We start from the raw sequence: 23,173 nt of genomic DNA, 5'->3' as shown, positions 1-23,173 counted from the left end.
GGGGGGGGCTGGGAAAAAGCTTGTGTGCGGAAATAAAGAGAATACTTAAGGGGATGGGCTTGACCCAGCAGGAAGCTGCCTTGTGAGGGTATCTGGGTGCCAGGCAGTATTTGCCTCTGTGACTTTGACTTGATAGTGGAGCTCGGCACTTTTTCTTGTTATGTTTTGTTTGGAGACATTTTTCCCTGTTTAGCCCTGGCTGTCCTGGAACTCACTCTATAGACCAGGCTGGCCTCAAGCTCAGAGTTCTGCCTGCCTCTGCCTCCTGCACACCCCTCATTGCTGGGATTAAAGGCATGAGCCACTATGCCTATGAAAACTCACCATTCTTAGTGTTAGCTTATTTCCTCAAATTCTTAGAATTTGAACTCTTTCAAACCTTTTTTAAGCTTCACACATAGCTGTAGGCACTGGGCATCACACAGGTAACTGTGACCTGTGGCACAGGCTGCTTGAATAGTCACTAAATCTCTGCTTCCCATGACACTGAGCTTTGATTTCATTAGGGATTTCCACAAAGAAAAAGAAGTTGCTTTTAGCAAACATAATTTCCTTGTTTGAACCAGAAATTACTTCTGCACTAAAACCGGATTGAGGCACCTCTATGCAGTTCGGTTGTGGAGTGGTACTCTCCACTTTGTGTTCTTGGAGCCACTGTCGACATGACACAGGTTTGTCTTCGCTTGGCACTTCATGACACCGCCATGCTAGCCAACCCTGGATGTCTGTTATGAGCTGTGGAACTCTTTGTCATAGTTAAAGAAACCATCTCACCTCCCTGGATCTTACATACAGACACTTTTGTTAAAGGCAAAGGCCTTCCTCTAGGTTGTCACCCTACACACCATGGAACTTACAGAGAACAGAGGAATGGAAATGATTGTCTCAGAGACACGAGTGTCTCATCAGTGAGAAAAGAATTCACCTACACTGGAGCTAATTCAGCTTGCCAGCTTGACATCATATGGGAACAAACTGCCCTTAGCCTTTGAAGAGGATGGGATTTTAATCTTTAGACTCTTTCCTCCTTAGTTGTGTTAAAAGGCATGCCGGTCAATTGTAGTGGCACATGCCTTTAATCCCAGATCTATGAAACAGAGGCAAGCAAAGATCTGTGAGCTGGAAGTTATCTTAGTTTATATTATTGAGTTCAGGTTCATCAACGCTGTGTAGTAAGACCCTGTCAAAAAACAAAGATCAAACTAGTTGGTGTCTGTGTGTCGTGACACAGAGGAATACCTGGTGGGCTGTGGAGAAGAAAATGTGAGTAGTATGTGCAGAAGGAAGGTTCTCTTCTTTTGGTTGTCTAGTTCTGAGGTATTATGCAGTGAGGAAAAGTGGGACTCTCTCTGGCATAGGTGAGAAATCTATGGCATGCTCTTAGACACTTCACCTATGAAGGCTTGGACCAGAACTTACAAAAGCATGGAGGTGAATAGGGAACCATTAGTGGAATTGCTTTTCAAGGGATCTCAGTCTTAGGCTTTATTTCCTTAGCTCTTTTGTTCTATTGCTTTGTGGTATCTGTTGTGTTGCATTGGTAGGGCAAGATGTGGGTTCCTGAAGAGGACTGAGTTGAGTTATGAGTCTGAGTATACCCAGCACTCATTTATACATATACATGTGCTATATTTTACAAAGTCATTGGTAGGGCATGACTCTTTTGGTTTTTCGAGACAGGGTTTCTCTGTGGCTTTGGAGCCTGTCCTGGAACTAGCTCTTGTAGACCAGGCTGGCCTCAAACTCACAGAGATCCTCCTGCCTCTGCCTCCTGAGTGCTGGGATTAAAGGCGTGCGCCACCACCGCCTGGCCATGGGCTTGACTCTTTCAGTGTTAGTCTTCTCTATTATACCTGTACAGAGTAATTGACTCTTAAACATGATTTCTCTTGTTTGGACTAGAGTGGAGTTTTGTGTCTTCTTTTTGAGTATACTGACCTCAATACTGTTTATAGCACTTAAACTGTTTTTAGCTCACTATTGTTTTGTTATGTTTTTGTATTCTTGAAAAGGATACAAAAACCCTATAGGTCAGCATTTGTAGGAAAGGAGGGCAATGTTGCCTGACTTTGTCAGGGTCTTTGTTGGCACCTTCCCTCTGATAGTTGTAGACAGGGATCTCTGATCAAAATATAAAATCTCTTCCTATTTTTTATATCATAAATGCAACTTGAACAAAATTCTCTCTGCTAATTCCTTCTCTCTAGCTCTCTTAATAGGGATATCAGGATGCCATCTTCTGAGGTGAGTAGGTAGGTGTTATTTCCCTCTGGATGTGGTCATGCAGGCAGATCCACCTTTCCCACAGCTACGAAAACTAGAGAGTGATTTGTGAGTTCTATCTAGACAGTAACCATACTGAAGAAATTGTGAGACAAGACGGGGCACCTACTGCTTTATAGAAAAATTTGGAAGAACAAGGCAAGTTCTCCACCCCAGAGAGCAGCCAAACTGCAGTCTGGGTCCTGGAATAGAAGTCTCTCCTGCCCCTCCCCCTGCCGCTTTCTCAGTTCTCTGTTCCATTATGGCTGCTGGGGATAAGGTCTCTGAGGATAGTGTTGGTGTTTAGGTCCAGCTTTCTTGTTTTTAATATGTAGGTTGGAATTTTAGCCTGAATGGTTGACAAGATTCTTGAAGAGATGAAATTGCTGTCTCTGCTCAGATTTCAGAGTGAGCTGGGAAATTTTCTGTTTCTCTCTCAATTTGCCTTGTTTTGGTTTTTGTTTGTTTGTTGTTTTGTTTTGTTTTTTTTAAGTACCAAAAAATGTTGAGGTGGAGCAAGAGCAATAGAGCAAATGCGTTCTTGGACCTTTGAGCTTTCTGAATGAGTTGAGGGGGTACAGTCTGACCTGCCACTTTCAGCCCTGCCATATTACGTAGAGAAGGCAGTCATTCAGCCGCAGCCCAGGCTGCACTTTTATTTTATTTTATTTATTTATTTATTTTGGTTTTTCGAGACAGGGTTTCTCTGCGGCTTTGGAGCCTGGTCTCGAACTCACAGAGATCCGCCTGCCTCTGCCTCCCGAGTGCTGGGATTAAAGGCGTGCGCCACCACCGCCCGGCTCAGGCTGCACTTTTAATCAGTTATTTATTTATTTATTTATTTATTTATTAAAAAAACATGCTTCAACCTTTTTCTTTGACAGTTCCATATTTATATGTGTGTCTCTCTTGATCATATCTACTCAACAACTACTCTGGAGAGAGGTAAGCTTTTAGAGAGTGTGGACACATGAGCAGCCTCGCACTAGTGAACCCTTAAAGTCTTAGTCCTTGAGAAAGCCAGATTTGATCCTACGAAGGCCTCAGAAAGGCCTCTGCAAGCTCCCTGGAAATGTGTTCTTCTCTCAGGACCCCAAATGATGACCAAGACTGGTCACTAAAACGGAAGTAAGACCCTATTACTTACATAGCATAGGACCCATCCTTACAAGCTGGCAGCATTTCCAATCATTTTTCTCCCCGCAGGCTGACGGATACAAGGATGCAGCTGGTGCTAGAGGTGTGTGGCAAGTTACCTGAGCCAGGCCATGAGGCCATGTTGCTATGATGTGGGCCCCTCATGGCCTCAGCAGGAACAGAACACTACAATATTGGCCTGCGCCGAGGAAACAGCTTCAAGCAGAGACGTCCCTCAGGCACAGCGTCTGCTTCACCACCTGAGAAACCCTCAGAGGTCAAAGTCTGGTCTCAGGCCCATCAGCAGGTGAAGCCAATCTGGAAGCTGGAAAGGAAGCGCGTAGGCACACTGTCAGCGGGGCTGGGCACCAGTCTCTTGGGAGTCCCACCCCAGCCAGCCTATTTCTTTTGCCCTAGCACTTTATGTAGCTCTGGGACCACAGCTGTCATTGCAGGTCACAGCAGTCCCTGTTACCTGCAGTCTCTCCCTGACTTGTTCAGCAATACTCTGCTGTACCGCCGCACCAACGTGAGGCAAAAACCGTACCAGCAACTGGAATCTTTCTGCGTGCGTTCCAGCCCATCAGAGAAAAGATCGTTTTCTCTCCCTCAAAAGGGTCTCCCTGCCAGTGTCACTGCCAAGAAAGCCACCTCTTCTACAGTCTTCCCCATGGCCCAGCCCATGGCATCTTCACCCACTGATCCATACCTCTCATTGGCAGCAGCTGGGGAAAATCCTTCAAGGAAGAGTTTGTCCTCAGCCATCTCAGGGAAGATTGCATCTCCTCCACTGTCCTCCTACAAGCCCATGCTGAACAACAACTCCTTCATGAGGCCAAATAGCACTAAAGTGCCCTTATCACAAGCCACAGATGGCCTGAAGCCAGTATCCTCACCCAAGATCCAACCTGTCTCCTGGCATCATTCAGGGGGTACTGGAGACTGTGTACCCCAGCCTGGTGACCATAAGGGACCCCAAAGCATTGGCACTGTCTTAGATGATGCCACTGCCCCTACCACCCTATCTACCCCTAGTACCCTCAACATATCCACAGCCAGTGTTACCTCTTCCCAGTGCAGTCAAAGTAACTTTAGGATGGAGGCACGTCCCTGTGGCCTGGATGAGAACTCGGATTCCCAGAGCGCTGCTAAAGAGGTACACTTCACTGAGGCTGTGAGGAAGTTGACTGCAAAAGGCTTTGAGAAGATGCCACGGCAAGGCTACCAGTTTGAACAGGCTTGTTTTGTGAACCCCAGCTTCCAGTGGGGTCTTCTCAACAGAAGCAGGCGATGGAAACCTCTGATGGGCCAGCGGTTTCCTCAGGAGGACGTTGGATTAGACAGTGGAATCCTTCCTGGTGCCTCAGACACCTTGGGGTTGGACAGTACAGTCTTTTGTACCAAAAGGATCAGCATTCACCTCCTTGCCTCGCATGTCCATGGGCTCAACCCCAGCCCTACCTGTGGGTCTGTAAGTGACCCCCAATTACTTGGAGAAGACCGAGCTCCTGTTCCCCCTTCTTCCCTCCAGCCTCTAGGTGTAGCTGAAGTGGCCACTCGCCTTTCTTCTGTCCATCTTGGCCAGCCTGGGAAGGAACCTGAGGAAGCCAAGGAGCTGAGCTCATGTGCTGGAGATAGCCGGTAAGTTGCACCCTGTCTTTGGTTCCTTTAGAACAGAATAGTAGTTACACCATAATTTGGGCACACGGCTGCTTTCTTTCTTTATAGTTTGTTTAACTTTTATGTGCATGAATGACACCAATGTATGAAGGTGTCAGATTCCCTGGAACTGGATCTTCAGACAGCTGTGAGCTGACATGTGGGTGCTGGGAATTGAACCCTGGTCCTCTGGAAGAGCAGTCAGTACTCTTAACCACTGAGCCATCTCCCCAGCCCCCACACTGCTGCTTTCTATCTCTGATAGTTGGCTTTATTTTTTGGCTGTCCTAAAGTTTTAGTTTTCACTCTAATGTAGGGATTCATTTTAAGGTGGGGAGGGAAAACTAACCTGTAGACTAAACCTTGCTTTTACAAATAAAGTTTTATTGGATGCAACCTTGTCCATTTTTTTTTACTGTTTTAACTGCTTTCTTGCTACAACAGTAGAGTTGGAAAGTTGTGACGGAATGACGTATAAAACTGAACGTATTTACTGATAGTTTTTTTTTTTGTTTTTTTTTTAATTTTTCGAGACAGGGTTTCTCCGTAGCTTTTGGTTCCTGTCCTGGAACTAGCTCTTGTAGACCAGGCTGGCCTCAAACTCACAGAGATCCACTTGCCTCTGCCTCCCGAGTGCTGGGATTAAAGGCGTGCGCCACCACTGCCCGGCTTACTGATAGTTTCTTTGGAGAATTTGCCCATCTCTGTTCTAGGTTATCACCAGGGGAGAAGTAAGAATTCCAGATACCACATCTTAAGGTCTATGACTTTTCACCTTACTACAAACCAGATTGTATTCCCATGCATTCCTGGTATGACAGCTATTCAGAGTTGAAGACAGACATAGTTGATTCCTTCTCTTGTGTCTTATTACTGTTCCAGAACCTCGATCCACCAAGGTCTTCTGAGTTTCCAGTGAGCATCCCAAGGACATATAAATTACCAGATACTCACTGATGATTTTTGTATGCAGAATTTTAAACTTACATACTATAAGCAGACTTCAGAGAAAATGATGTGCAGATAAGGGATGTAAAGCCGAGGAACTATGGCTGGCCCTAAATTCTGAGGACCTGAGAAATCGTTTATGAGATAACATAGTGATGAGGAGACTGTTACTGGGGAGCAGTGAAGGAATGAGACTCCAGTGTGGCTTCTGTTATGGAGCTGGCTTGGGTGGAGGCATGACTCTTTTCTTTCAGTTCAGCTACTGACCTCCGGCCAAACCAGGTGGAGCCTGAAGATACAGAAGATGAACTAGGTTTGGAAGATAGCTGCAGCCATGATGAAAATGAAGAAGAGGAGGGTAAGGAATCATTTTGCCTCTAACTGCGGGGTTTGGTCACCATCCACTAGGGAAGGGAGATGACAGTGTGTGCCAGGCTTGACTCACATCCTGCAGCAGTCACTTGCTGTGGGGCCTAACTTAGGAGTTTGTGAGGAATGCAATGCAGAGCAGAGGTGGTGCTCGTTGCCTGGGCCCGGGGAGGGTGCACATGCAGCAACATCTTCTAGTGAGGATTTCTCTGTTCTTCCTCCAGGAGACTCAGAGTGCTCTTCCTTAAGTATCGTCTCCCCCAGTGAGTCGGTGGCAATAATATCTCGGTGAGTGCAGTGCAGGTCATTGACAGATGCTCATTCCTTGCACTTGAAGGTTGTAATGACATTATCCTAACTGGCCCTGAGAACCCTAATTCATTCTCATCAAGTTTCTTGTCTGTTTTTATATGTAACTGTAGTTTACAAAGTGTTTGTTTTGGAGCTGGGCGGTGGTGGCGCACGCCTTTAATCCCAGCACTCGGGAGGCAGAGGCAGGCGGATCTCTGTGAGTTCGAGACCAGCCTGGTCTACAAGAGCTAGTTCCAGGACAGGCTCCAAAACCACAGAGAAACCCTGTCTCGAAAAACCAAAAAAAAAAGAAGAAGTGTTTGTTTTGATTTTTTTGAGACAGGGTCTCTACATAGCCCAGGCTATCATGGACCTCACTATATAGATAAGGCTGGTCTCATCGATATACTCAAAGAGGTCTGCCGGAGTGCTGTGATTAGTAATGTACACCATTGTGCCTTGCCATTTATTTCAGTCCTTTGTAGAACAGATAGTCAAGAGATACTGGAAGCATTTTTTTTAAAAGCATGTTATTCTGTAAAAGGCTTTTGGAACTTATTTAAGGACTCTTATTTAAAACACATTTGGACCAACCAGAATGTAAAGGTGCTTGCTTCGAAGCCTGAACTGGAGTTTATCCCTGGAACCCACATGCTGGGAGAAGAGGACCAATCTCTCCCAAAAGTTGTCTTCTGTTATCTGTATATGCACTGTAGCATGTGTACACCCCTCAGCGCATTCATGCATGCATGCGCGTGCATACACACAAGTAAATAAGTTATAAAAATTAAAAATAAACAAAAAGACACTTGTTAGTTAGGTCACTTGGGGAGAAAGGGATTTATGTCATGTCAGTTCACAATTACATATCACAGTCCATCATGAAGGGAAGTCAAAACAGGAACTCAAGGCACAAACTTAAACAGAAGCCTTGGAGGAATATGTCTTACCTGGCTCCTTCCTCCTGACTTGCTCAGTGTAAGTCAGTGCAGGTGGCTTTAGAGTCCTGATGAAGGTGTTGTATTCCCTGGAGATCAGGTTATAAGCAGTTATGAGTTGCCTGATATGGATGGTAGAATTGAACTCAGATCTATTGCAAAGCTGAAACCATTTCTCTAGCCCCAAATAAGACTCTTTTGGTTCTAGGTGACATGGCATTAGTCTCAGTACTCCAGAATTTGATGCTGGATAACTACTGCAAATTTGAGGCCAGCCTATACAAAATACTAGCTCAAAAAATAAAGGATAAAGCTGGGCGGTGGTGGCGCATGCCTTTAATCCTAGCACTTGGGAGGCAGAGGCAGGTGTATCTTTGTGAGTTCGAGGCCAGCCTGGTCTACAAGAGCTAGTTCAGGCAAGGCTCTAAAACTACAGTAAAACCCTGTCCCAAAAAAACCAAAAACAAACAGAATAAATCTCATCCTCCATCATAATCTTTTGTTTCCCTTCCAACCTTGCCTTAGAATTAGGCTTTGTCTTCATTATTTGTTTAAAAAAAAAAACTCCTGAATTATTGATATTGAAGGTTTTTCTGTTCTAAAAATGCAAAGGAATGGAAAATTAAGGGTAACAAGGTGGGTCAGCTTGTAAAGGCACTTGCTGCTACACCTAATGACTGAGTTCAAGCCCCAGAATTCACATTGATAAAAGAGAGAAGCAACTCCCTCAAGTGTCCCCTTGACTTGAATGACACTGGCAATCATTACACACACACACCATAGTAAATGTAAAAAATTAGAGAAGTAAAGTAAACTCAATGAACAAAAAATTGGCATTTTGGCTTTAATGTAAAAATATCTGTTCTCATTTTTAATTAAAATCTAGTCTTGTCTATCAAGGCTTGCCAGCATGCTTTGACACTGGTTACTTTGTGTGTGTCTGCTCTGCTTTACCAGTAGCTGAGAAGACCTCTGTGTCTGGGTCAGCATGAACAAAGCTGCCATGTCTGTAAATATGATGGTGCGGCAGCATCTTTATTGACTCTAAAGTATCAAGACGGCAAGACGAAGGCAGAGGTATCTGGAAAGCAAAAGAAATGAAGTTAAATTTTTCTATGAGCGAACAGAAATCTGGCATATGTGTTCCCAGACTGTCGCATAATTTGTCTTTTTAAGCCCACCGTATCTTGGTTTTATAAAAGTGAAGCTGGCTCTGGTTGCAGATACTGGATACCAATTAAGTGCTCTTAGCCACTGAGCAATTTCTCCAGCCCCTGGCTTCCTACAGCCCTGACTGGCCCAGACCTTGTCACTGTAGATGATAGAATGACCTCAGCTTTTGCCACTGCTGCTGCTATACACTACTGACAAATTGCCATTAGTTTCACCATTCACCTATTTGGGTTGTTTCTAACTTTGAACTATTAGTGAAGTTACCAAAAAGAATCATATTCGTATTTTATGTGAGCATGAATGTTAAAAATCTCAGTTGTTCGATCTTACCAATAAAGACCCTAAAGCCAGATGCTATGGTGAAAGTCTGCAAACTCAGGCAGAGAAGCACCTGGCTGACCTCATTCCTCCTCCTCTGATGTCCCAGAATCCTCCCCCTTCTACACTGTTTCAAAAACTCAGACTGAATGCCCCTCCCCTCTACTTCCTGTGTGTCTCTATCTGTCCTCCTGACTATCTCTTAGTCTCTTTTTTTCCTTAATAATCCTGTGTTCAGTTCCTGTCAATTGGTTGCTTGCTCCACTTCTTGACCTGTGATTGACTTTATTTTAAGCCCGTTTACAATATTCAAGAAGGCACTTGGATCAAAGGTATGTGCTAGGGCTGAGCCACACAGCATCTAGAAACAGGTTTTTCCAGTAAATAACAGTCCCCAGGTTGATCGAATAGCCTGCAACACACAAGTCTTTATTTCTTGGACACACACACATGCCCAGAAATGGATTTGCCAGCTGTTGTGTAGATGCTTTCTGTGCCGCCTTATCTTCCGGCCTTGTCTTTGTTTTATGTCGTAGCTCATTCTCTTCAGTTTCACCATGTGTGCCCAATGCCAGCACTTAAGATGCTGAGGTGGGAAAATTGGGAATTTGAGACCAGCCTTGCCTTTACATAGAAGTTCCTGTCTTAAAAACAAATTTTAAGAAATCTAAGTTAGAGAACACTGAATTATTTTACATATAGAGCCTGTTTCTGTTGCACTGAAAATACTTTTTAAAAAGTATTGTCAAAAAAAAAAAAAGTATTGTCACAGTTTTAGGAATCAAGCGCAGGGCCTTCTCAGTTAGGCAAGGGCTCTACCACTGAGATATTTGTTTTTTTTTTCTTTACAATCTGAAATTAACCTTACAGTAATATTTGTGGCTCATATCAGTTCAATGTAAAGAGAAAAACCTTTCTTCACCTTTCATGCTATTTAAAGAAATTGTTTGGTCCAATGGCTTGTACCTGAGTGGCTGGTGCCTACTGAGCTGGCTCAGTAGTACCTAGCCCATTGGCCCAGGGTCCTCCTCCTCCCTCTGTCTATGAGATCCAGACCTGTGTTGCCACCAAAGTCCAGAGTAGAGAAGGACACAAGCCAGCTGTTTTCACATGAACTGAAACATAGAGCAAGGAAGAACTTTTACTGTTGTTTTTCTTTCTTTTGCTCTTTTCTTACTTAAAATATTTATGGGCTGGGTGGTGGTGGCACACACCTTTAATCCCAGCACTTGGGAGGCAGAGGCAGGTGGATCTTTATCAGTTTGAGGCTAGCTTTGTCTACAGAGCAAGTTCCAGGACTGCCAAAGCTACATAGAACAATCCTGTCTCAAAGAAACCAAAACACAAAACAGAAACAAAAAACATTTCTGTATCTTCTCTTTCAGTTCCCCTGCCGTCCTTTTTCTCCTCCTCTCTTTGTTGCAGTACAGCAGTCTTCTCCTAGTGTTCTTTCTCTTCCAAAACCCTTGTGGGTCTTCCCCGACCATGATGGGGAAGTTTATCACGGGATATTGGAGATGTGCTATCAGGGTGTTGGGCTCTTTGCCTCTTAATGATGTACAAATCTATAGGTAGATTAGCTCTAGCACTGTATGAGTTCATACTTGCAGAATGACTGTCAAACACTTGTCTTTTCAGAATCATATGCAATCCTGTTAACACCTCAAAGCTGTCCCTTTCTCATTCTGTTTTCATCACAGGAGCTGTGTGGATTTAATGTCCAAATCCCTTCCCAATCATGAGAAGGTTGTGCGACCAGCCCTCATCTACAGTCTCTTCCCCAATGTGTCCCCTACCATCTATTTTGGAACTCGGGATGAAAGAGGTAAATGTAACCAAGGGACACAGTCCAGAGAACTCACAGGAGGGTGCCAGCTAACCTGGATGGAGGGGACAAGATGGGAGAGCTCTTCCAGAATGGCTGTTTTTGTGCTCAGTTTCCACAGGATGTAGGTTCTGTTGTGAACTTGTCTGTCCTTTGACCTTTCTCAGTCTCATAATCTCTGGCTTAGCACATGGCCTCCATTTGGTTTTTTGTCTGCTTCCAGCCTTTCCTTTGCTCCTCACTCCTGCACAGCCCCCTTTCCATAAAGGGCAGTTCTCTAAACCTAATCTGGAGCAATTTGTAGTGGTTTGTCCTTCTAGGAAAGAACGGCCACCACTGCCATCTTTTTCATCGCCTCACTTTGACCCTCTGCTCTTGCCTTTTCCCAGTGGAGAAACTTCCCTGGGAACAGAGGAAGCTGCTCCGGTGGAAGATGAGCACAGTGACTCCTAACATTGTCAAGCAGACTATTGGACGGTCGCACTTCAAGATCAGTAAGAGTGAGTTACTCTGAACTGCGTGCCCTGCCAGATGGGTTTTGGACAGGAGGAGAGCCTTAGAGACCCCCTGTTGTATATGGGGACCCTGTCTTGGAGCTTCCAACCTCATAGAAGGGGATAGCTCTGAAAGTCCTCTGGGCTGAGCCAGGTGCTCAGAATTGGGAAGCAGAAGACAATTGTTTTGGCCTTGTGTAGGGCAGCTCCATGTAACTCTGTGAGCTCAGTGGTGAGGCCTTGTTCTGTCCCAGAGTCCGCCTGAGCTGTTAAGTGAGACTGACTTCCTGATTGCCTTCTGCAGGGAATGATGACTGGCTGGGCTGCTGGGGTCACCACATGAAGTCTCCTGGTTTTCGATCCATTAGAGAGCATCAGAAGGTGGGTCCTTCCCAAGGAGCTTGTCCCACTGACAAGGCCAGGATGAGAGTGTTGTTGGGGCAGTGGAGGGAGTGTTGGAAGGGCATTCAGGTAAGGACAGTTACAGAGGCGTATTCTAGAGAGCACAGTGGGGGTCTCAGCAAAGTGTCTCCCACCCCAGTCCTGTTGCTGCCAGGTGCTTTTCACTCCATGTCTTGAGAGGCTTTGTCTGTTTTTAGTTGATGAATTTCCCGTTATCACCGCTAACTGCTTCTTCTCTGCAAGCTACATTTATGGAGAGAGGGTTCTGCGGTTCTGTTGGAACACTTTGTCCTCCTGCCCTAGACTCCCTCATGGCCTGGTGCTTTCCTTTCCTTGTCTCCCATGCTGTCATGAGAAAATAGGTGATAGCTTTCCCATTGTACTCAAGGTGACTAACATGACTGTCCTAGTCTGCCTCTCTGTCACTGTGGTGAAGCACTGGCCTAAAGCAGTCTGGGGAGGCAAGGGTTACTTTGGCTTACAGCTTACAGTCCATCACTGAGGGAAGCTGAGGCAGGAACTGAGTAGAGACTCTGGAGAAGCATTGCTCGTTTTCCATGGTTTGCTCAGCTTGCTTTCTCATATAACCCAGAACCATTTACTGAGGGATAGCCCTGCCCAAGGTGAGCCTCACATCAGTAGTTAGTCAAGAAAATGCCCACACAGGCTAGTCCGGTGCAGGCAATTCTTTAATTAGTTCACTCTTCCAGGTGACTCTGGTTTGTGTCTAGATGGCAGAAGAAAAGCTAGAAAGGAACTTGAACTTTGTTTTGCAGGGGATGTTGGAATGATGGGGTGGGGCTTATCTTGTTTCTCTTGGTCTCACCTCTGCCCTTTCCCTCTGCTTGCCTCTCGTCCCTTCTGTAGCTAAACCACTTTCCAGGCTCCTTCCAGATTGGAAGGAAGGACCGGCTGTGGCGGAACCTGTCTCGCATGCAGAGCCGTTTTGGCAAGAAAGAGTTCAGTTTTTTCCCCCAGTCCTTTATCCTGCCCCAGGATGCCAAGCTCCTGCGCAAAGCATGGGAGAGCAGCAGCCGCCAGAAGTGGATTGTAAAGCCAGTGAGTGGGGCAAAGGGAGAAGTAGATGATGGGATGAAGGTGGAAAAACAGCAGATCTCATTTCCTTCCCCTTTGACTTCTAGCCAGCATCTGCTCGAGGCATTGGCATTCAGGTCATTCACAAATGGAGTCAGCTCCCCAAGCGCAGGCCCCTCCTGGTACAGAGGTGAGCCTGTCTAGCTCACATTCCTCTCTCCATCTTCCTGTCTTCTTGGTTTCTGAATTATCGTCTTATAGTGTTTTACCTCGTGACCTCCCAGCCAACTGCTGAGAGTTCTCACCACAGCTTGCTCATTCATCTGGCTGGGTGTAAAGTTAGCCTCTCCTCTCTGCAGGTATCTACACAAGCCCTACCTCATTAGTGGCAGCAAATTTGATCTTCGGATCTATGTTTACGTTACTTCTTATGATCCTCTACGGATTTACCTCTTTTCGGATGGACTCGTCCGCTTTGCCAGTTGCAAGTATGTGCTGGTCATGAGGCATTCCCCTGACACTGGGTGATTTTCTTTGTTTGGTTGGGATGAGGACTCTGAGCAGAAAAGGCACAGATATCTTGGTGGTTTTCATTAGTAAGGAAGGTGGGAGGGTGGGAAATGAGGTACTGAGGTTGCCAAGTAGATTAGCTGTGCTGTTCTAGAATTTGGGATTTTCAGAAATCTGTGCATTTGTCCTTTATCTTCTTCCTGGGGAAATATCTGCCTATTTTCCATCTGCTCTTGCCATCTTGCCTCTGCCATTCTTCTCACTTCCAGGTATTCCCCTTCCATGAAGAGTCTTAGCAACAAGTTCATGCACCTGACCAACTACAGTGTCAATAAAAAGAATGCGGAGTACCAGGCCAATGCTGATGAGACAGCCTGCCAGGGCCACAAATGGTACTGAGGGCAGTGTGTCTCTATCAAAACTCTGTCCTGAACCTAGGTAGGGCTTTGCCTTTGGGAGGTTTGGGGCAGTAGTTGAGGAGTATAGTGACTTGTCACTTCAGAATTGGTTTGTTTGCATCCAGATGCATCTCTTTCTTATTTCAAAATATCACTGGGGAGATACAAAGAAGGTATCTTTAGCTTCTTACTCCTTATTTTTTTCTCTTGTCACTCATTTCTAGGACATAACCCCAAATACTTCCTTCTCCCCTTCAGGGCACTAAAAGCTTTGTGGAATTATCTGAGCCAGAAGGGAATTAATAGTGATGCTATCTGGGAGAAGATAAAGGATGTTGTTGTCAAAACCATCATCTCGTGAGTTTCAGTGCTGCTTTGGCTGTTGGGTGTGCCATGAACCCTCATGTTTTCTCCTTGCCTCTCTGCTGTGCTCTAAGATGTGCCCATTTTCTCTTTCAGTTTGGAGGACAGGGGATAGGAAGACGCAGAGTTAAATTCTGCTGTCTTAGTCTCTCTTCTGTTACTGTGATAAACACCTTGGCCAAGGCAACTTATAGAAGCATTTAATTTGGGATTTAGGATTCCAGGGAGCTAGTGCAAGGCAGAGAGAACTAACTGGGATGACTTGAACTTTTGAAACCTCAAAGCCTACCACAAGTGACACACCTCCTCCAAGAAGACTATACTTCTTAATCCTTCCCTAACAGTTAACTAACTGGGAACCAGCTGTTCAAATATATGAGCCTATGGAAACCGTTCTCATTCAAACCACCATACTGCTCATTTTACCAAACTTCATCAAGGTGATGGCCCAGATCAGGCACATCCCTTAAGAGCCACTGTTTCAGGGTGGGGAGGGGTGGTGTTCATGATGATGACCATCGTAAGATGGTCTGAGGTTGCCAAGGTTGGCCTTGAACTTCTAATTTCCCTGCTTCTACTTTCCTCTGATTTCTACATGGGGATTGCATGCATGTATTCCCATGCTGACTCTGAGGAGGCACTTTAAAAGAGAAAGTTGCTTCTGCCCTCCTAATTCTAGATATCCCACTGGCAGGTCAGAGCCCTACGTGACCAACCTACTGAAGTTGTATGTGCGGCACCCCTACAGCTGTCATGAACTGTTTGGTTTTGACATCATGCTTGATGAGAACCTAAAACCCTGGGTCCTCGAAGTCAACATTTCGCCAAGGTAAGGTGGTGGTGTTAGTTCCTCAGAGTAGAGCCTGTCTTTCATCCTCAGGATCCCTGTCATTGTCTTGTTGACCTGGGAAAGTCCTCCTTCACTTTTTTCTTGTCATGGTCTGTATTTACTGACTCGCGGATCTGACTAAGTAACTGACTGTTACTTAGGATCTTTAAGAATAGAGAAAAGTTACCATTTGCTACCATTTTCTAGCAAACCAAGGGCATGGGCAGATTCATCAAACTGTATGAGGTTATTTGTTGTCTTTGAGGGTATTTGTCTTGTTTGTTTTTTGTTTGTTTGAGACAGGTCTCACTAGGTAGATCAGGCTGGCCTTGAACAAACAGAGATCCACCTGCTTCTGCCTCCCCAGTGCTGGGATTAAAAGTGTACTCCACCATCTCCCAGCTGAGCATATTTGTTGAAGATGCTCACACATGTGGGTATTTTAAGAAGCCCTCATTTGGATGTAGGACCCAGAATCCTTCTGGAATGCTGCTTTGACCCTGCTTTGCATTCTACCCCTGCAGCCTCCACTCCAATTCTCCCCTGGACATCAGCATCAAGGGCCAGATGATCCGAGATCTCCTGAACCTGGCAGGCTTTGTTCTGCCCAACGTGGAGGATATCCTCTCCAGTTCCAGCAGCCCCAGCAGCTCCAGCGGCTCTAGCACAAGGTCTGCCTCTCAGCTTCCCTACCTTGGGATGGCAGCATGAGCAGCCCATTGTGATTTGGGGAGGGAATGTGTTTGGGAACCTCTCTCCTGCTTGGTCTTTATGGCTCAAACTTCCTCTGCTGTCCACCCACACACCACTGCCACATCAGTACTCTGAAAGTAAGTCTGAATACTTTACTTCTATTCAGAAATCTCCATGGGGACCAAGGATCAAATCTAACCTCCTTACTTGGACATTGGAGGTTCCAGCTACTTTTCCTGGGTGTTTGTTTCTATTCTGCCTGATTCTGGTGCCTTGGCAGATCCTCAGGGATTAGGTAGTGACCTTTCCTATGCTTATGTGGTTTCTTCATTCTAAAGATGCCCCTCATCCAGATTCCCTGTCCATCAAAGCCTAGTTCTAGACGTCTTTATGAAGTACCTCAATTTGGAGATTTTCCTTCATACCTCCAAAGCTTTGAAACTATTCTTGAGGAGAGGAAACTAATATTTAGTAAGTACCTGGGATAGTTAAGGAAATTCAGTGTGTCTACTCAACTCTGTAGGGCTCATATTAGTATTATAGTTTATAGATAAGGACACTGAAGATCCTATAGCAGTAATCAATCCAGGGCCATTCAGCCCAAGAGAGCGAGGGGGTAGAGTGCTGACTTCAGCAGCTATTTCCCACCTGTGATCCCAGCACTTAGAGGTGCAGGGTAGGGTATCGTATGCAAGTTAGAGATTAGTTTGTATTTTAGTGAAACGTAAAACACAAAAAATAAAAAAAAAAATGGATACTTTACCCACTGTGTATGTCTGAAGGCGTACTTGTCCCTGTTCGGCAGTTATCTGAGTTATTCCATGTGCCACAAGGGAGTCAGTTCTCTCTGTTTGACCTATGAGAGGTAGATCCAAGTGGACTTCCTGAAGCTTACAAGAACTTTTTAAGTTTACAAAAAGAAAAGTTTAATGTATGTTAGCGTTATCTACCACTGATCGTAATCTGTATAGAAATCCACATCGGAGAGAAAGCTATAGATAGACTCATGGCTTTGAGTCAAGTAAAAACTTGGGATACAAAAATGATTTTGTGTTATATGCATCTGTGAGTTTATTCCTTTCAGAGTCTAGGATCAGGGTCATCTTTCTTCCTTAGCTGGAAACCTAGTAACTCTAGGAAAGCCAGGCCTGAGACCTGAGTTCTACATTTGAGGAGAAGGAAGCGTAGCCTCAGGGGAGGAGCTGGTATACTCGTTGCTGTTAAAAATACAGTCAGTCAATATCCCAGAGATCTGAGAAGCATAAATTATAGCAGGAAATATAATCCAAATGGCCTACATATCAGTTAAAATGGTAGAAACTTACCCACTACCTAGAAGGTTGCCCTAGGTTCCAGTGGCTTCGTTTGGGGCAGTGGTCTGCATTTGGCTTCCGTACAGGACAGCATTAAATCTTCAGCTACAACATAGAGTAGCATCAGCCTTTGGCTACCAGACCCAGGTCTGAGAGATTTTTCTGTAGCGGAACTTGAGGGACTGACGCTACTATGACTACAGAATAGAACAGTCAACCCAGCAGTGTCCATACTCTGGTGGCACGTGAGGCATGGAGAAGTTGTGCCCAGAGATTAGTGGATTAGTGTTGCCACAGAATAAGTGGAGTCATGCCCTGTCTGTCTTCTTTGGATACCTTAGGGTTCCTACTAGTAGCTGGTGTTTATATCTATCTTGGGAAGTTATTTTATTGAAAATTTAAAATACCATATTCAGCAGATCTCTGAAGAGTTTGAGGGCCATCATCTATTAAGTATACCTAATTTAAATAAACTTGTTTTAAGTTACTTGCTTTAAACATATACAGCAGGCCAATGTCACTAAATGAATTATATAATCTTTACAAGTTAGTCTTTTATAGTACACCATTATAGAATGTCATAGTTTCTTGTATGACTCAGTTTATCCAAATATGTGAAGCGTAACAAAGTTAGCAAAGACAAAGAGGTTAGACATATATTACTGTGAACTTGAGCAGATTGTAGGAATTTATAAGCCTTATTTATCAAACATACCTATGTTGTTTCTTATTTAAAAGTTTTTTAGAGGTCTGGGGTTGAACAGAGTTAGCAGACATAAGTGGTTAGACATACATTTCTAAGTTATGTTAACTTGAGTATACTTTTTTTTAATATTTATTTATTTATTATGTATACAATATTCTGTCTGTATATATGCCTGCAGGCCAGAAGAGGGCACCAGACCCCATTACAGATGGTTGTGAGCCACCATGTAGTTGCTAGGAATTGAACTCAGGACCTTTGGAAGAGCAGACAATGCTCTTAACCTCTGAGCCATCTCGCCAGCCCCCTGAGTATACTTTTATAACTGTAGGAATTTCTAATCATACAAAAATTCATACTAATCCAAAATATTTTAGAGAGTTGCTGTTGCTTCCTTAGTCTAAAAGGAGAAAACCAAAGGCTCAGTAGGACTAAGAGGTTCTATAGGTGCTACCTTAGTAGTCATCTTAAAATGGTGAAGTCATGTGGCATCTATCCTTTAACCTTAGTAAAGATGACTGCCAAACATGCAATAACTATTTAAAATATCGTTTGTTGTTGTTGTTGTTGTTGTTTTTAAACAAGAGTTGAATCCAAGTTACATGTGTAGTAAGTTGTAGGAAATTAAGATTACGCAAGTAACATTTTTTTTTTTTTTAGCTATAAGCCTTTTGTTATGTTTTAAGCCAAATTTGGATAAAGATTTTTATAGGTTTTTTTTTGTTTGTTTGTTTTTCAAGACAGGGTTTCTCTGTGGCTTTGAGCCTGTCCTGGAACTAGCTCTGTAGACCAGGCTGGTCTCGAACTCACAGAGATCCGCCTGCCTCTGCCTCCCGAGGTTAAGAGCATAAGTAATGAAATCCGGTGCCCTCTTCTGACCTACAGGCATACATGTGGGCAGAACACTGTATACATAAAAAATAATCTTTTTTAAAAAAATTGAAACACACACATAATGAAAATAACCTTAAATGTATATCAATATACAAAATTATCTTAAACAAAAGTAAAAACATGTAGTTTCTTTTTTTAAAAATAAATATTTATCTATTATGTACACAGTGTTCTGTCTGCATGTATGCCTGCAGGCCAGAAGAGGGCACCAGAGCTCATTACAGATGGTTGTGAGCCACCATGTGGTTGCTGGGAACTGAACTCAGGACCTCTGGAAGAACAGTCAGTGCTCTTAACCTCTGAGCCATCTCTCCAGCCTGAAACATGTATTTTCTAACAAAAATAAGTTTGTTTCAATATATAAAAGTCCATACTAATGTAAAATATTTGAGATTAATAGTTGTTTTTAGTTTAGATTCAATAATCTACTTTATATCCTACCATTCCTATATCCCACCCCCTTTTTTTCAGAAAGAAGTTCTTGAATCTAATCTCTCTTGCTTAAGTTTCTTCCCTTACCATGATCAGTAATAATTTACAACTAACTCCCCACCCCCAGACGATGACAAGCATCTATAACTCACCAAACAACCAAAAACCATCCACCCCACCTCTTGGGAATATGGGAGGTCGTGTTTTCTAGACTGCTTTTTATTGTCTGGGCGGGGGGGGGGGGCGTCCAGCGTCTTTAGGGGACCCTGAGAAAATTGCAATAATGGTCAAGTCCTGGGAGAACGAGCTCTATTATTTTTGGTTTATTCTCTGTGTAAGTCTTGTCTGGGTAGTCTGTGAGGCTAGACCATCTCAGCTATCATCTTTGAAATTGTTCTGGATGTAGAATTTTGAGGAAACTGTAACAGGCATTCTGCGAGACTGGATCACCTAGGTACTTGTCTTTATTGCGTCTGGCCCTTTTTTCTGAAAACACAAACTTTTACAGGTACATTTATCTGCATTAATACAAGAGTAGAATGTGCAATGTGCACAAGTCAGCTTAAGATGGTTTTTTTTTTCTATGTTTGAGGAGGTAAAAGGCACCTGTCAACTTTATAAGTCCATTTGGACTGCATAACCAAACTGGCATAAGGACTCTGTAGCCAACAAGATTTATTATGTTTCATCCAGTCTCAGAGCTGTTCCCATAGTAGAGGGTTCAGTGTATATGTTGCCTGTCCTGTAATTTTTTTTTTTTTTTTTTGGTTTTGTTTTATGTTTTTGTTTTTCGAGACAGGGTTTCTCTGTAGCTTTGGAGCCTGTCCTGGACTAGCTCTTATAGACCAGGCTGGCCTCAATCTCACAGAGATCTGCCTGCTTCTGCCTGGGATTAAAGGCGTGTGCCACCACCGCCCGGCAGTTCTGTTTTGTTTTTGTTTTTCCATGTCTGTAGCCAAGATTTTTCAGGTCTCTCCCAATCAATCTGATCTTTATTAATTTTGAATAGAACCATAACTTTTTTTGTTTCCTGTGGAAACAAATGTATAACCTCTCCTTCAGTGCAACACATTTCCCAACTTCCATTTTGAAGCCAAGACATTTTCTCTTTCTTTTCTTTGTTTTGTTTTTTGGTTTTTTTTTTTAGATAGGATTTCTGTGTGTAACAGCCCTGACTGTCCTGGAATTCACCCTGTGGACCAGCATGGCCTCTGGACCATTTTACTGTGCATCTGCAGCCTTCTCTGACTGGGAGACAAACCTTAAATGGCTAGGCTGCTACCTGCGGCTCTGGTGGCCTGGCTCTGCCCTCCTTAGTTCTGTGAGGACCTGGCCTTATGTCAGCTTGTGTCAGTGGGAACCTTGGTTACTGCCCCAGCTCTGGAAATGTGCTGATGTGGCAGCATTTTTCCTTATTGGGCTGACCGCTCAAGTGGTCTACTGCACAGCAGGTCTCTTAGAAGAGCCTTGCCTCTGTATGCTGAGCCTACCCAAGATACCGTGGTCACCAGAAGGCCATGTTTGATTCCATGTTCCCAAACTTTTTTTTTAAAGCTTTTTCAGGCTTTTCTTGGATATACATGGTCACATTGGGCATCATATGTAGCAAGTTTTATTGTTGAACTATCTTTGGACTGCCAGCCTAGCTTTGATAGCTCCTTTTTAAACCAATCAGGAGGTGCCTTGGCAATGATACATCGTCACAGTGTAAACAAATATTCTGCAATGGGAGTATGTAAGCAGGCTGTGCTGACTGCAGGAGGAGCTCTGCCTGAGGAAGGAACTACCTAGGAGTGCTTAAGGAAAAGATAGAACAGTACAGGCAGTGGGAGCCCAGGCAGAATTGCAGTTCCTAGAGGAAGGTGAGGGAACGCTAGCTGAACTGAGGTGGATAAAGTGTCGTTGTGACAAGAATTTCCATCTGGTGTGTCTCTAAGCAGAATGTGAAATTTGTCAAATAGAAATATTTCAAAACACAGAGGAGAGGTGTCCCTTGTCCTTGTGAGTGAGCCCAAGGCGCGGGGCGGGGGGGAGGGGAGGCTTCCTGGCACTCTGGTCACTCTGGTGTGGCTTTTGTAGTAATAGTAAAACAAAGCATGCTGCTCCAGGGTGACACTTAACCCACTAGAGAGACCAACACAGATTTTGAAATGAGGCCAAATATGGTGGGTGGCAAAAGGCAGTAGAAACAATTGATCTGTACATATCTTAGGAAAGTCAGATCAGTATCTTGGTTCGGGATAGCCAAGTTCCTTGGAATGGTGTTCATTTATGCCGTTTGTGGGGTTTCAGCACCAGAAGAATGAAAATTGGGCTCAGTAAACAAAACCACTCTAGGTGGAAGGGAAGTTTACTCTGAGCTGCCACGGTTCTCTCCCAGGGAAAGCTGAGAGAAATGAGGGTGTGGTTTCTAGGGTTACATGGGATCTGAGAAAGGGAGCTTGTGAGCAGGGACTGAGCGAGCCTAGAGGCTGGCATTGACTGCTTTTTTATCATGTAGGAACTTTCTTCAAGCCCCTTTAGGAAAAGGACTATCTGAAAGGTGACCTTGGCCATGTAGTGGCCCATGTCTATAATCCCATAAATAAGGAGGCAGGAGGATCGACATGAATTCAAGGCTAGCTTTGGACTACATGGTGAATTCCTGGCCATCCTGAGTTCCAAAGTTAGTCTCTGTCTCAAAAAGTTAACAAAGTCATAATGAAACTGAACTACCAGAGATAAAGTGTTTTCCCCAGGGTTCCCCAGCCAATAGGGCAGAGCTTGATTTGTGGTGAGTGTTAACTAAAGTATCCTATAATCAAAGTTAGTCTCTGTCTCAAAAAGTTAACAAAGTCATAATGAAACTGAACTACCAGAGATAAAGTGTTTTCCCCAGGGTTCCCCAGCCAATAGGGCAGAGCTTGATTTGTGGTGAGTGTTAACTAAAGTATCCTATAATCAGGCTTCTTTTTGTCAAATTGGTGTGCCTGCCTCTTTCAGTTATGCCGTGGTACTTGGTTGTGGATGACAAGCTCTTTGAATGGAGTATACTTTAGAGTGATCTATTGAAGGGACAAGCATCTCCATGTGTCTTCATCTGTGCTAATGAAGGAGTCTTGCACTGGATCCTTTCTCTGTGTTTTCTCGCACAAGAGGCTGCTGACCTGCCTGTTACTTTTTGTCCACCTGTCTTAGCCTGCCAAGCTCTCCTAGGGACAAATGTCAAATGACTCCAGAGCATTTTACTGCACAGAAGATGAAGAAAGCATATTACCTGACCCAGAAGATTCCTGACCAGGTAAGAGATTTATCTTCCCTACAGTTACCAACAGCCCTCAGTCAAACATCGAAGGCTCTAGGAACATCAGCTTTCCTGTCTAGATCAGAGTCTCTTGCCAAGAAGCAGGATCTTGTGATACACAGAGACTTGTTGGCACCTGTATGTTTCTAGGAAAGTGGATGGTTATCACCAAGCTCTTAGCGCTGTGATATCTTAGCTCACATTTATCGTATCGCAAGAGTAAATGTGGGGTCTGGATGTGAGAAAGGCTTAGACTGCCGTATCTGAGTTCTCAGGCACTAGCCTTGACTCAGCAACACACTCTTTCACCTCAGCCCAAATGGTTCCTTGGCCCTAGTCAAGAGTGCCTTCCTCCAGGAGCTCAGTCCATTGGATTTAGGAAGAGATAAGGCAAAGATCTGGCACACCTCAGATCAGGCAGCTGTGGGAGTTCTGCGGGAGTCCTGCGGGAGTCCTGGAGCCCTAGAGCCCTAAAGCTCTGTTCCCAACCCCAGCTGCTTATTTCAGTGTCTGGCTCACCTGTCACATTGCCCTTCTTCCTGTTCCTTGGGCCACAGGACTTCTATGCATCTGTGCTGGATGTCTTGACACCAGATGATGTTCGGGTTCTGGTTGAGATGGAAGATGAGTTTTCTCGTCGTGGTCAATTTGAAAGAATTTTTCCTTCTCGAATCTCTTCTCGTTATCTTCGTTTTTTTGAGCAGCCACGATATTTCAACATTCTCACCACTCAGTGGGAACAGAAATACCATGGAAACAAGATCAAAGGTAATATGAAGGCGTAAGTCACAAACAATGCCGCAGCAGTTTGGAATTATGATTAATAGGGTAGTTTATTTAAAGGGGAAAAAACGTACAGATCACCGTCAGCCCTCTGCGCAACCAGGAAGGGAGTCTAGTCGCC

At 44.3% G+C, this 23,173-nt stretch overlaps 1 protein-coding gene across 1 annotated transcript in view; it reads left to right on the top strand.

Annotated features, from left to right (window-relative positions):
* Window positions 1–23,173, top strand: part of Ttll4 (tubulin tyrosine ligase like 4) — a 44,191-nt gene that overhangs the window by 13,747 nt on the left and 7,271 nt on the right. Inside the window, exons 3-17 of the mRNA XM_013351689.2 lie at window positions 3,469–5,040; window positions 6,261–6,364; window positions 6,600–6,663; window positions 10,796–10,920; window positions 11,310–11,420; window positions 11,719–11,795; window positions 12,684–12,875; window positions 12,959–13,041; window positions 13,211–13,339; window positions 13,631–13,753; window positions 14,018–14,116; window positions 14,817–14,951; window positions 15,476–15,622; window positions 22,164–22,266; window positions 22,827–23,050. Of these exons, the coding sequence (XP_013207143.1) occupies window positions 3,563–5,040; window positions 6,261–6,364; window positions 6,600–6,663; window positions 10,796–10,920; window positions 11,310–11,420; window positions 11,719–11,795; window positions 12,684–12,875; window positions 12,959–13,041; window positions 13,211–13,339; window positions 13,631–13,753; window positions 14,018–14,116; window positions 14,817–14,951; window positions 15,476–15,622; window positions 22,164–22,266; window positions 22,827–23,050 (3,194 nt within the window). The 5' untranslated portion in view covers window positions 3,469–3,562. The remainder of the gene's footprint in view (window positions 1–3,468; window positions 5,041–6,260; window positions 6,365–6,599; window positions 6,664–10,795; window positions 10,921–11,309; window positions 11,421–11,718; window positions 11,796–12,683; window positions 12,876–12,958; window positions 13,042–13,210; window positions 13,340–13,630; window positions 13,754–14,017; window positions 14,117–14,816; window positions 14,952–15,475; window positions 15,623–22,163; window positions 22,267–22,826; window positions 23,051–23,173) is intronic.

This window comes from Microtus ochrogaster, linkage group LG4, assembly GCF_000317375.1.
Source record: "Microtus ochrogaster isolate Prairie Vole_2 linkage group LG4, MicOch1.0, whole genome shotgun sequence".
Taxonomy (NCBI): domain Eukaryota; kingdom Metazoa; phylum Chordata; class Mammalia; order Rodentia; family Cricetidae; genus Microtus; species Microtus ochrogaster.
The sequence above is the reverse complement of the archived record's forward strand: the minus strand, read 5'-3'. Positions and strand labels throughout refer to the sequence as shown.